The sequence below is a fragment of the Triturus cristatus genome, chromosome 12 (assembly GCF_964204655.1).
Source record: "Triturus cristatus chromosome 12, aTriCri1.1, whole genome shotgun sequence".
NCBI classification, from domain to species: domain Eukaryota; kingdom Metazoa; phylum Chordata; class Amphibia; order Caudata; family Salamandridae; genus Triturus; species Triturus cristatus.
The window spans coordinates 839,563,622-839,578,306 of record NC_140595.1 but is presented as its reverse complement, the minus strand read 5'-3'; the positions used below and the strand labels follow the sequence as shown (position 1 = coordinate 839,578,306).

The following is a 14,685-nucleotide window of genomic DNA, read 5'->3' as shown; positions in this document are numbered from 1 at the left end:
GCTGTAAGAAGAGTGTGTACACAAGACACAATGACATCACTGTGGGTGTGAAGGAAAGCATCTAACCCCCTCTACACCCCGCGCCCCCTTTTCTGCTCTCCTTGACTTGCGCCCCTTTGACCCTTTATTTGACCTCCTCTGCCCCCCACCCAGGACTACCTTTTCACCATCTAGCCCTCCCTTTATGTACTCCCGTCCCTTCCACCTCCTCTCTCCCCTCTTCTTCCTGACCCATTTTCTCTCCCCCTCTAAAGTTTGGTGGTTTTCCCCCTTTGAGTCAGTTTCTGCCTAACATTAGTTCTACTGTAACGTGAGACTTGTCCCCACTACTTTTCCTTCCTCTCTGTAAAGCGCTCTGACACCCTATAGTGGCGCTATAGAAAAATGTCAAATACAGTAATAAACAAATACTTAACATACCCGTGGCAGTGCTGTTCCTAGAGGTTTCATTTCCAAATAATCCCAGCGGCTCAGCTGTGACCCGTGTGCATCCTGGAAACAGAAGAGTGGGGTTAGTTGAGCACCGCCAGGGGGCGCCACTGCACGCGTTCCAAGGTGTTCATAAGTGACCCATCTCAGTTGTAGCGCCTCCCTTCCAGCCCTCTCAACCCCCCCACCCCCCGGCCTGAGGTGGCCGCCAAAACCTCATGTGCAGTGACGGGAGTGCCCATCCCTCCCCCACCAGCAGTCAGTGGTAGCTGCTCCATTAGAGCGGAGGAACCCCGCCCCCCTTGCCACCACCAGCAAATAAAACAACAATATAACGGGTTTTATTTTTGTTTCATTTTAATCCCGTGGACCCGCCCCCAGGATTCTGACGAGTCTTGGGGGCGGGTCCAGGGGATGACGCTGCTGGTGGGGGAGGGGTAGTGCACTCCCTTCACTGCGCATGAGGGTCTGGCCGGCCGTCTCAGGCCAGCCAAACCCTCATGCGCAGTGAAGCTCTCTCGGAGAGAGAAGGTACAGGATCCCAGTCTCCCTGGGAGCGCAAGTGGCCGGCACTCAGGCCAATCCTGAAGCTGCTCTCATGCGAGAGCAGCTTCGGGATTGGCCGCAGGGCAGGCTGGGAGCCTGAGTCCAGCCCCAGGATCAGAAAGAGCTGAAGTTCTTCCTGGGCCAGGCTCCCTGGGGCACTTCTGCCCCTTGTGTCCTCCTTAGACTGGGGGTCTCCATCTAGTCAAAACGAAGGGCAATGCCACGGGAGCTGTTGGGGGATTTCTCAGTATTACAGTTATGGGGTGCTGCCCCTCTCCCCACCACTCCAGAGGGTGACCCTCCCTTTTGATATCTCAGAGATAGGGGATTCCTAAACAGGACCCTATGCCCTTAATTCTCCTGACAGACAACCTGGAACCAGCACCAAACCAGGACACAGGTGGGGTACACCCCAGTGCCTACACAGACTCCCAGAGGTGGTGGCGCTGTGTGGAGACCAGGCACCCCTCCACAGGTGCTGCAGTTTCCGGGTGTCCAAGACCTGCGTCAACTTTGAGTCGAGGGCATCTGCATCTCACAACACTCAACTGCCCTCATTTGTAGGGTTTCACCGTTGATGGGATCAAATTCATGCCCCAAATCCCCAGAAGCAAACATTCTACCAATACCCATATTATGAAAAATGTACCTTTGGGGACCCCGTCCAATAAGTGCGCCTCCCGTACTCAACCTGCACCAACATAGGCAGCAAAATTCACAGGTAGGCAAATGCCAGGGGGCAGATTTACAATGAAAGTGACCCCATGCGTTCTGCAAGTCATTCTGCTGCGCCGCACTGAGTCACTTTCAAAGCACAGGGATGCAGCATATTTACAACAATATGTCGCATCTCTGCACTTCCCCCTGCACTGGCGTACAATCGGCTGCCGTGCACCGGCACAGACACCCCTGCACCGTGGTGCAAGGATGCCTGCGTCATGGGGAGATTGTTTATGTGCAGGAAGGGGCAGCTTCCTGCACAAAAGCAATCACTACAGGCATTTTCCTCTTTCAATGCGTGCTGTAGAATGCAGCACGCATTGAAAGAGGAGAAAACGTTGCGCCTCCCTACGCCTCATTCACACACATTTCCAGATTCACAATTCCTCGTAAATCTGGAAATGTGTCTCATTCCATGGGTGTCGCGTGGGAACACCCACAGCGACACGCATGGAACGCCCCTTCCACGCAAAGTGCTGCGTGTACAGGGCCCATATTCACAAGGACAGGAGAAGTCACGCAGGGCGGCTTTTCCTGTCCTTGTAAATTTGGGGCAGTGTAATGCTCTGTCAGTGCGACACAAAAAGTGACGTACTGGTGGCGTAGGGGGCTTGTAAATCTGCCCCCAAATCTGGAAGATTCTGAGGACATTCATGAAACAGGATCAAAGTTCAATGATTCTGAACTTACATGTTAAAATATGCCTGAAAACTGCATGTTTTCAGTTTTATCATCTTGCGTCTGCTTCCCTTTTGCCCACACCCAACCATCACCTATGGGACTCATGGTTGGCTGAAGGATGGCTCCTGCGCCCGTGCGTGCGCGAGGGTGGCGAGGGTACTGCTTGCACACTCACCTGGCTCCACCCTCCTGGTGACCACTTCCCCCTTCTTGCTCAGGCTCTGAGTCCCCGTCTCATGCTCCACCAGGCACACGACCTCAGCCCCTCTCTCCCAGGTCTTGGCTTCGAGTGCGAGGCGTCCCGCAGCCTTGTAGGTTCCATCTCTCCTCGCCATGGATGGAAACTCCTGGGCGGTGTCCTCGTCCGGGCTTCCATCCACCAGCCACTTGATGCGAACCACGTCCGGGAGGAAGCCGTCCGCCGCACAGACGAAGGTCGCCTGGTTCTGGCCACGGACTTCACGAGGCGCCGGACCAAGCAGGCGCACCCTGGGCTTCTTGAGGTCACTCGTGTCTTCATGAGACCATGTGGAGACAATCACACGAGTTACATCAGACACATCAACAGATACATGAAGACCTCACTGGTCATATCCATCAACACCACATTTCTATGACTAACCCAAGTTCATGACGTGCTTTGGTGCTCTGCCAATGGCAGAGGGCGTTCCGTGATGACACTTTATGGTAACAATCAGAGGAGTTTTGTAATTTAATTTTTTTTATTTTTTTATTAATCACTTTTGTAACGCAGGATTACGAATACATTCTGCCGCTCCAATTGCAAAATGAATGTGCAGTGCTTGGTTTTTGAGCAGGGCTTGAAGAGGGAGCAGCCCCTCCATGTTTAAAAGCCACTGCAGATTAAAGTTCATGGAGCAGTGATGTTTAAACATGGAGCGAAGGCGCCCTCTTCTGGCCATGTTTAGTAACCACTGTAAGCACTCGAGGGCTTTATATACAGTGCATACCCCTCGGCGTCACTGCAGAGTGTGTAAGGGCGCCAGGGGCAGTGCACTGCAGTGTATTTGGTATTTGGCTGCGCTATTTCTTAGCGCAAAATGCATCCTCGCATCTATTTTTAGACGCAAGGGGGTATTTTGTGCTTAGAAAATAGCACCAAATGCGCATTGTTGCGGAATTTCGCAGAATTTGAATATCATTCTGCAGAATTTTGCCAAATCAAATTCCGCCAATTTCACCCATCCCTAACTTTGACCCACAGGGGCCTATTCACCAGTCGCAGCCGGTGCACTGGGACTGAGAGGCCCCGCCCCTCACCTTTTGCCCCCCAAGAACAGTGTCTGTCAGGCTGAGCAGAGGTCGGCCTGACAGACACCTTTCATTTTCAGGTCAGGCAGCCAGGAGCCAGACATGCGCTAAATGCACAGCGCCCGGCGGCCTGAGCTGAACTCTGCTGGGCTGAGGATGTCACAGCTCCTGTGGGTGGGACCCCCTCAGTTCAGCAAAAGTCCCTGAAGCCATCCACCTCGGTGAAGAGGGGAAGCATCCCTGATTGCCTCACACCTGGGTCACACCTGGGTGTCAATCAGCGACACTTCATCACAGAGGGGGTGGGGTCAGCAGTCTTGCCGACCCCATCCCACTCTGTGACGAGTTTGGAACTGCTGTATTCCCTCACTGGCTGATCTTCAGTCAGCCACTGAGGGAACGCAGCAGTCCCAACCCTGCTGGGACCTCCGAGGCAGAGATGCAGGTACATGGGATGTTTTTTAAATGAATGTTTGGTGCGTGTATGTTTGAATATTTGGTAAAGTGTTGTGAACGGATGTGTGTGTGTGTGCGCATGTGTGAATGCATTAGTGTGAGTTAGTGTGTATGTGTGCGTGTGTGTCCCATCCGCCCCCCTCCCTCCTAAAATTACCGACCATCACTGCTATTTAGAAAGCTACATTTGCACATGAGGAAATCTGCATATGTAAATTTACTCTTAGACTTTAAAGTACATGTACAACTTTTGACAAATCGCCATTTATTAGTGTAAATCTACTAAATGTGTAGCCTTACATGTCTCCATCCTCCGAACCGTAGGATGGAGCCAAACTTACAAGTGAAAAGTTACTGATGTAGAGGGCCACACGGCCTCTACGCGCCCGAACGTGGGCACGCACCCCTCGTGACCGGGCTCGGTCCGAGGGTATATAATAAATGGGCCAAGGTCGCACGTGACCTTACGGCCGGAGCGTACACCTGAGTAGTCGCACACCTTATTGTCCGGCACGTAGTCTAGGCCGCATGCCCCGTCCCCAGCACTTCCACACTGGCGACGAAGGTGTTGTGCGAACCCCCGCTGCAGTGCCCGTTGTGTCTGCCAGCGCAGGGAGGAAAGCACGCGCACCCGCTCCACGCGGTGCGCGTTGAAGAGGTGGCCGAGATCCGATTGGCCGTGAAACTGCCGAGGCGTCCCCTGCAGGTGGCGCGACTCCGGTGTGAGTCAGCACGCTCGAAGAAGGCGGCGTGAGTCCCTGCCGACGCGACCATCTCCCGGTGAGGTAGCGCGCACGCGCTGTGAAGAGCGGCGCCGGCCCAGCACGTAAGTAGCGTGCAGGCCTCGAAAGGGGTGGCGTCTCTCTCTGCCTGTGCGCAGACGCTATCAGTGCAGCCTGAAACGCCACGAGGAGGAGCTCAAGCGAGGCAGGGGGCTGGAGGTGCTGCCTGACTCCCAGCAGGGACTGTGAAGCTGTCCTGTGGATGCAGGCGTGGCTATTTCCCCACCGGTGGGCACAACATACACCTACCCCAGCAGAGGACTGAGGAAGGGGAGAAGGCATACCAGACTGCCAGCAAGTGGGGTGCAGCCCCAGACAGTAACAGGGGATAGAGAAGAAGGGCATATCACCTCCCTTTGGTCCTGGTTCAGAAAAAAAAAAAGTCCTGGCGAGAGTGCGAGAGTCTGCGCCCATCTGCACGTCCCGAACAAGGTGTTCTGCTCTATACTTCCGGACAAGCCTTTCTTCACGGCGTCTGGTGTTGCAGGTCAGCGGCGCGTAGAGCGACGACATGGCGGATGACCAAGCGGCCAAACCAGTTTTCTCACATGTCTCAGTGACGTCCCTGCCGCCCTTCAGCCAGTTGGCCGATCCGGCTACTGCGGCGCCTCGGTGGAAGCGATGGGTGGGCCGCCTCAACCACTACTTTACGGGGACACAAGAACACGATGGCAAGGTGAAGAGGTCCCTCCTCATGCACTTTGGAGGGGATGAGCTCTACGAGCTCTTCGAGTCGCTACCGAACACCGGACAGGATGACGACTACGATGCCGCGATTGCAGCTCTCAACAAGTACTTTGATCCCCAAATGAATCCGGATTACGAACGATTCCAACTGCGACAGGCTCGCCAAGGGGAAACAGAGACAATGGACATGTACTACGCGAGGCTCCGGAAACTGGCGGCCACCTGCACTGGCATAGACCACAACGACGAGATCAGGGCACAGTTAATCGCAGGATGCAAGGCCGTGTCGCTGAGGCGCCTTATCCTGCGACATCTCACTGGATGAGATTCTGATCCTAGCACGCTCCCACGAGCTCTCTGACAAATGTGCAGAAGAAATGGAGACGGTGAGACTGCGGAACACGCCAGGGGCGGTGGCACCCAAACCAGTGTGGATCAAGGAAGAAGTAGTGGAAGCTGTACAGAGGCGCCCCGGAAGTGCATCACGACGGGGTACCTGACCAAGGCCCAACAGTAGGTGCGGCTACTGTGGTTTCGACCACAGAGACCAGGAGAGGTGCCCCGCGAGAGGGCAGGCATTGCGAAGTGCGGGAAAGCCAACCACTATGCCAGCGTATGTCGGGGGCGTGGAGGCAGAGCATGTGGCGGTGCTCCACGAGGACGCCCAGGAAGCCTGAAGCACCTCACGCTAGAGGACAGGGAGTCGGGGTGTCACCAGACGCGACTCCAGAGACGGCATACTACGAAGACGATGATGACGTCTTTGTCATCTCATTCACAGGACGTGGGGGCAAGAAGAGACGCCCACCGCCCATGTGCCAAATCCAGATCAATGGATCGCCCATACAAGCCCTAATAGACACGGGAGCGTCCGTGAATGTCATGGATTCGCACCAGTTCGCACCAGTTCGACCGACTACAACAGAAGCCAAAGCTCATACCGAGCAAAACCAGGATCTTCACGTACGGGGGAACGGAGCCACTCCCCCTGCAGGGTATGATCGAGGTTGAAGTGTCCAGTGACTCACACACACTGACGGCAACATTCCATGTCACGGAGGGTGGAACAGGCACGCTCGTAGGTTGCCATACGGCGGAAGACCTTGAGTTAGTGTTTTTAGCAAAACAGGTGCACGACATCCATGCGGAAGACATTTTGAAAGACTTTCCCCAACTCTTCACGGGGCTAGGGAAGTGAAAGAACCTCCAGGTAAAGCTGCATATAGATAGGAGTGTACAACCAAGAGCACTCCGGCACCGAAGGATACCACTGCACATCCGCCCGCTAGTGGAGAAGGAGCTGCAAGCGCTCGAGGACTTAGGAGTCATTGAGAAGGTGTCAGGGCCCACACCATGGGTGTCGCCCCTTGTGGTGGCGCCCAAACCTAAACAACCTGGCGCCATTCGCCTGTGTGTGGACATGCGACTCCCCAATCAAGCCATCAGACGGGAGCGTCATGTGACCCCGACATCGTCGCGGACTTAAACGAGGTGCAGTGGTTTTCCAAATTGGACCTCAACTCTGGATACCACCAACTAGAGTTAGCCCCGGAGAGCAGGTACATCCCCACCTTCTCGACACACGTGGGGTTGAGGAGGTACACCCGGCTCAGCTTTGGGGTGTCGTCGGCGGCAGAGGTTTTTCAGAACGTGATTCAGGAAACCCTGTCGGGACTCGTCGGAGTGATCAATCTGAGCGACGATATTCTCATATACTCCTAAACCCTGGAAGAACATCACGCCAGACTTCGGGCGACGCTACAGCGGTTGGTGAACTGTGGTCTCAAGCTACATCGGAAGAAGCGTGCATTCTATCAAAGCTCGATCGACCTGTTTGGATACGTGTTCTCCAGGGATGGGCTCAAGGTGGACCCTCGGAAGGCGGCGGCCATCCGGAACGCTCCAGTGCCGCAGAATCCCACAGCGATAAGAAGCTTTCTTGGCATGGCGACATATTGTGGCCGGTTCCTGCCGAATCTTGCCACGCTGGCAGAACCACTAAGACAGCTAACAAAGACCGGGACGCGCTGGGCATGGACACAACGGGAGGACGCTGCGTTCCAATAGGTGAAGAAGGCGCTACTGGACCAAACCACGATGGCGTATTTCCACCCGGGGCGGAGCACAGAGTTGGTGGTGGATGCCAGCCCGGTGAGGCTCGGCGCAGTGCTGCTGCAGGAAGCAAGGCCAGGAGTCTACGCACCCGTGTCATACGCCAGTCGGGCACTATCACCAACTGAAACGCGATATGCACAGATCGAGCGCGAGGCCCTGGCTATCCGCTGGGCCTGCCGGCACTTTCATCTATACCTGTTCGGTCACCCGTTCAAAGTCATAACGGACCAGAAGCCTCTGGTGCCGCTGTTCAGCGGATCGAATAGACTGGCACCACCAAGGATCGAACGGTGGCCGGTACAGCTGCAGGCATATTCGTTCCAACTGATCTTTCACCCAGGGGCCAACAACCCGGCGGACTTCTTGTCAAGGCACCCACCACCAGGGGACGAGCGGGCCCCTTCAGATGACAGCATACGGACGGAGGCGTTTGTGCAAATGGTGGAGGAGGACGCCTGCCCGGTGGCAATCACCAAGGCGGAGATGTGTGAGGCCACGGAGCAAGACACCACACTTCAGCGAGTCAAAGAAGCTCTTGCCACAGGTCGTTGGCACAGGTTCCTGGACGGAGTAGCAGGCCTGGTTCTAGAGGAGCAGAATGCAAGAACGCAACTTTGGAAAGTGCGGCAGGAGTTAAGCACAGGAGACTCAGGCCTGGTACTGAGAGGCCAGAACATCGTAGTCCCACGGGACCTCCAGAGGCGTCTGGTAACCATAGCACATCAGGGCCACCAAGGAGCTGGGAAGACGAAAGCGAGGCTCAGGTCCAAAGTATGGTTCCCGGGCATGGACAGGCTAGTTGATGAGGAAGTGCGGACATGCCACTCGTGCGCAATAACTGGGGCGGACCCCGTTCCTGCACCGGTGATTACAGAGGAGCCCTGCAACACGCCCTGGACGAAGGTGAGCATCGACTTCGGCAGTTTTCCAGACGGGCGACACACGATGGTCATCATGGACTCGTGCACCAAGTACCCGGTGGACGAATTGGTATCCTCCACGGCGTTCACGCAGGTACAACCCGCCCTGGAAAAGGTGTTTGCAACGTTTGGTCTGCCGGAGGAGATAATGTCGGACAATGGCCAGCCCTTTCAAGGGCAGGAGTTTCAGGACTTTCTACAGCGCAGAGGGGTCAGACACCATAGAATCACGCCCCAGTGGCCTCAGGCCAACGGGGAGGTAGAGCGTTTCATGAGGACCCTCAACAGGGCAATGCGCATAGGTGTGGATCAACACCAAGACCCGGAAACGTGCCTCCATCAGTTCCTGTTTGCATACCGGCAAACGCCACACGTAACGACCGGATGTGCCCCGGCAACACTCCTTCTGAAACGCCATCCGCGGGATCTCATCCCCGAAGCGGCTACCTGGATGCCACCGGACAGAGACCCTGTGCGGACACAGCAAAAGCGCCAGCAGACCAACAACAAGGCCAACGTGCATCGAGGGGCCAGGGTCCCGAACATCCAGGTGGGGTCGAGAGTGATCCTGAAGGACAGGCACCCCGGCTGGAAGTTCCGCACATCATATGAGCCGGAAGGATGGGTAGTAACCCGGGTGAACGGGACAATGGTCACAGCACAGAGGGGGCGGCACACAGTCGTGAGGAATGTGTCATGGTTCAGAGTGATATCAAGCAACCCGCCAAGGATTCCCAGTGACCCGGAAGATGGCGAGGATAGCGGGGAATCTGACCCTCCGCGCTGTCAGGTAGCGGAGATCGCAGGACCGGAGACCCAGGCAACGTCGCAGCCAGGGTGCGAGGGCGACAGTCCTAGGAGCCCCAGCCACAGTGGGTCGTGGAACAGTCCGGCCCGGCTGGGCCCCATGGCAGCGCCACACCTGCGCACTAGGAGCCAGTGTCTCGGAGTCAAAGATACCAGCTAAGACCGAACCCGGCTCCCAGTCAAAAGCTGAAGGACTACGCCTGTCAAGTGTACGGCAGCATGGAGATGCCAGCGCGGCCTGGGCCGGAGGCGCCATGAGAACATTGGACAACGATGTTATAGCTACATCTCTCTGTCTCTGTCTCTCTCTTTCTCTCTCTCTCTCTCTCTCTCTCTCTCTCTGTCTCTTTCTCTCTCGCTCTCTCTCTATTTTGGTTCTCCATATTGATGTTCCGCTGGTTGTTTGGCTGGCTAAAGGTTTGGAGGGATGTAGAGGGCCACACGGCCTCTACGCGCCCGAACGTGAGCACGCACCCCTCGTGACTGAGCTCGGTCCGAGGGTATATAATAAATGGGCCGAGGTCGCACGTGACCTTACGGCCGGAGCGTACACCTGAGTAGTCGCACACCTTATTGTCCGGCACGTAGTCTAGGCCGCATGCCCCGTCCCCAGCACTTCCACAACTACTACTAACTTTTCACATGTAGACGGAGATCCCCGCCAGCGGGGCAGACATCTTCCTATGATAACAAATAGGGAAAATTAAAAATGTTTATTAAAATGTAAAAAAAAAATAGTTAAAATATTTTTATGATAAATATTAATGTAAATTAGTTTTACATATTTATTTTAAATGTAGACTACAATAGAAAAATCATACAACACAATCACCCTAATTTTTAATAATGTAATTGAAATAGAATAACTTCAATTCTTTTTTAGATTTCAAAGAAATCCCACCTAAAGTAAAATGTTTATATTTATTTATTATATATTAAAATTACTTAAACATATGTTTAAATTACTTTAATTTAATGTAATTATTTATTAATTATTTAGGACAGAAAGTTCAATTTTGTTAAATTTTTAAATGTTCCTAAAATATTTTATAATAAAATATTATTTATTTTTTATTGATAAATAATTTGTTTAACATCAATTTAAGAAGATATATATTTTTTAAAAGTCAAGATAAATTAATGGATTTTAACTATATTTCCCATGATGTTCTTTCTATAAAGTCCCCGCCTCTAATTTTTCTATGGCAGAATGTTGCAGTACCAGTGATTGGCCATGTGTGGTGCTGGACTTACTCTAGATCTCAGCTGGGGTACATTTAGAGCTCTTGTGGGTCTTTCGGCCGTGGTAACTATAGAAGTGCGATTTGTAAGTCGGAATGGTCTTATTCTTTTGTGGGTGGGTGCTTATACCGCCCTAAACCCCTCGCTAATCCTCACTTGACTTCTCCGTACCCCTCTCTAAACCCCTCTCATGTTGTAGTAAGTAGTCCCATTTTGTGGCCACACCCCCTTCTCTCCTACATTAGGATAAGCGCTTCCCCACCCCTGTGGCAGAAGGAGAGTACACCAGAATACAGCATGAAGTTTGTGCTGGTCACAAGCACAGGCGTTCCTGGGAATTCTCACTTTGCACCCGTCAGAGTTCCAGGGCATCAGGAAAGCCTCTTATTAACAAGGTGTAGGAACAGATCTGCAATAATGAAACACATATTGAAGGTGGATCCCAGCAGTTCCCGCCTACTTCTACCTTTGCTACAACTGACATATGACTGGCCTCCTTCTCAATGGGATGAGACCTCATCATCTCAGCTTCTGGGCCTGTAGAATATGTTTGGAGTCTGGACCTGACAAAACGAGAAGCTGGTGTTTGAGGGTGAAGGGGAGTCAAACCTGTGATTTCACTAAATGACAAACTATTATTTTGGGTACAATAACATTCATTTAAAATAATGGCAAGTTTCTGTTGATGGGGATTGGAGTTTATTTTTCTAAAATAAAAATCAGGGATTTGGGAAAATGTGATTATTTTCAGAAAACGCCAGGGTGATATTTAGGGGCAAAAGTATTGATTGACCTTTTTTATGTTAAAACTGCTATTTGGGCAGTAGAGCTGAGGGTCACTCAGAGGGCCTAGGGTGGCTCAGACGCACGGGTACAGGAGTAGATAAAAGGGCAGCAGAGCTGAGGGTCACTCAGAGGGCCTACAGTGGCTCAGAGGTGCAGTACAGGAGTAGATCTTCAGAGGGCAGCAGAGCTGAGGGTCACTCAGAGGGCCTGCGGTGGCTCAGAGGTGCAGGAGTATATCTTCAGAGGGCAGCAGAGCTGAGGGTCACTCAGAGGGCCTGCGGTGGCTCAGAGGTGCAGGAGTATATCTTCAGAGGGCAGCAGAGCTGAGGGTCACTCAGAGGGCCTACGGTGGCTCAGAGGTATGGGTTCAGGAGTAGATCTTCAGAGGGCAGCAGAGCTGAGGGTCACTCAGAGGGCCTGCGGTGGCTCAGAGGTGCAGGAGTAGACCCTCAGAGGGCAGCAGATTTGAGGGTCACTCAGAGGGCCTACGGTGGCTCAGAGGCGCGGGTTCAGGAGTAGATCTTCAGAGGGCGGCAGAGCTGAGGGTCACTCAGAGGGCCTAAGGTGGCTCAGAGGTGAGGGTTGAGGAGTAGATCTTCAGAGGGCAGAAGAGCTGAGGGTCACTCCGAGGGCCTACGGTGGCTCAGAGGTGTGGATTCAGGAGTAGATCTTCAGAGGGCAGTAGGATGTGTTCATACTCAGGAAGGTGTAGCCGTTACAAGGAGCTGCCGTGAATGTGAAGCAAAGCCTTGACTGTTCTTTTATGGACCAGTGATCATGTCCACTTGTCAGTTTTATGCTCCATGTTAGTCTAGGGCCAATGACCACGAGGACCCGATAATCTACGGCTCAGTGTTGCGCTCCACGGCTGATGCCAGCTTCAAGCTGCTCCTCGATTCCAGGTTGAGACTGGGAGGTGGAATGTTTTAGACTTCTGAGTTCTGGCATGAACAGAGCGGAAGTGAGCACACTTCAATCCCACCACTGGGGATGGCTTGTCAGTCGTGGTGTACTTGTTCTTGCTCACTGTGAGAAGTTGGCCTGGTATATGCTGTCCACTAGTTACAGTGGGCACCTTGCACCAGTCTAAACGACCCTTATTGATTATTGGGTAAAAGACAACCTTATATGAAAGCTATCCTAGTGGTAGCTGTGGAGAGCAGCCTTCAGGCTAAGTCTCAAATGAATGTAAAGCAGCTTGGTTTACCAGATTATAACCTCTTGAATAACTAAAGGAAAGGAGAACCACACAAGGTATATATATAAAATATATGTATTTATTACTAAACACTCTCTATTAACCTCTTTATGAGATCAGAGAACAAGATACACAATATTAAAGCACTAGAACGACAGTAAATAGCACAATACACAGCGGGCTCCGGGGGAGACCAAACCATATACTAAGAAAGTGGTATAAGAACCACGACTTGACTAGACACAGTGCCTAGAGCCTGTAGAATCACTGGGACCCCAAGGAACCACCCAAAGTAGTGACACAGGGGCCCCACGGAGGACGGGCGCAGTGTGGAAACACAGACACGAGCTCCGTACAATTCTAAGGGAAAGTTGGGGTTGGAAATTGAGGGGCATATTCTCAAGAACGTGTGATAACCATCGCAAAAGTTACTTAACGCAATCTCCGACATCGCAGTCTATCGCAGGAAACTTACGCCGTGTTAACCAAGTATTCACAACACGGTGGTACCATGCAATAGTCACCAGATAACGCGTCAAATGGCTGCATTAAAATGAATGCCATGCCGCAAAAATGTGAAACACAAACCCCAAAAAAGCTGCAATGAAGCCAAGCGCGATACAAAAACCTGCAAAAACCAGCGGCAGGCCTGCAAATCCCACGCGTCTGGCGGGAAAATTCACTATAAAAGCAGAACAAGAAAAACACACCTGAAACAATCCAAAGTGCGCAGCAACATGGATGCACCCTGACCGAGCGCAGAGGCCAACGCGAACCCCACAAGCCCCACAGACGACCAGCAAGGAACAACGGGGTCGGGGAAGACCAGGGAGAAGAGGGAGAGGAAGACAGGGTGCAGTCCGAAGGAGAACAAGACCAGCGTCACCGAGGTGATGGAACACAACCAGCAACTGACCCACAATCAGACTACCTTGAATTCAGCCGGTGTGTCGAGGAGGCCAATGGAGGAGGCCAAGAGGCGCTGGCATGACGTGAAAATCTAAACCAGGCACAAAGATTCTGCCAATAGGAAGGCAGCAATGGTGACAGAAGGTGGGAGTCCTGCGCCACAGGAGGAGCTGGAAGAAATGGAGGCCACAGTTAACAGATGGTGCAAGGAGTCGGGAGTGCGGACACAGCTCGGGAGGACCTGACGCAACATCAGCAGGGTGAGTAAAGACCAGGGACTGGGGGGACGGGGGAGATGGGCACAATGGCACACATGCACAAATAAGCAGAACACACTGCACACCCACAATGACCCTGGATCATGTCCCCCATCCCCGTGGCACACTGCAGCACACACACATAGCAATAACAGCACATCCACATTGACCACAATGTGTTACAATGTGCAACCCCGACACTGCAAAACAGAGGACACAACTGACTCTGCACACGCGCAGAAACAGGCCTACCACATCTGATAGAGCTGGAAACTGTAAAATTGAAACGTAAGCGTAAAACCTCACACCCGTCATGTAGTTCAAATGTACACTGTCCCGCATCAAAATACTGCACCTCCAAAATAGTCACAATGTACACTGTCATACAGTCTGCATGAAACAAGAACAATGCGCCAACAGACATGTCAACACAATGTCAACATGCATCTCCCCTCCACATTGCAGAGGGACAAACAACACCTCCAGCAGAGCACAGAAGACCACACATCAGTGATGCCGGAAAGGACCACCACACCTCCGACACCGACGCCCTACAACAGCCCATGGACATGCAGCCCACCACCAGAACCAGGGCATCCAGGCTTCTTAGAGGAGAACCCAGGCCCTGAAACAGACCACACAGCAGGAAGCACCCGCAAGCACGGCAGGCTCACAACACTTCACCGAACCACACATGGCACCCCAATGTCAGGTGTTAGAACGCCAAAAGGAGGTGGCCCAACAGTTGCGGGTGTGTTCCGAACCCATGGAAGGTGAACTAGAGCACATACGTGGGTGTCTATTACCCTTCAGGGACCACCTATACCCCACAAAGGAGACCCACACTACCATAGAGACACATGCAGATGCACATTCCC

General features: G+C 52.9%; 1 protein-coding gene across 1 annotated transcript in view; it reads right to left on the bottom strand.

Moving 5' to 3' along the window:
* Positions 1–14,685, bottom strand: part of LOC146783028 (immunoglobulin kappa light chain-like) — a 71,891-nt gene that overhangs the window by 13,478 nt on the left and 43,728 nt on the right. Inside the window, exons 3-4 of the mRNA XM_085637601.1 lie at positions 2,552–2,890; positions 421–492 (exon numbers count right to left, since the gene is read on the bottom strand). Coding sequence (XP_085493727.1) covers positions 421–492; positions 2,552–2,890 — 411 coding nt within the window. The remainder of the gene's footprint in view (positions 1–420; positions 493–2,551; positions 2,891–14,685) is intronic.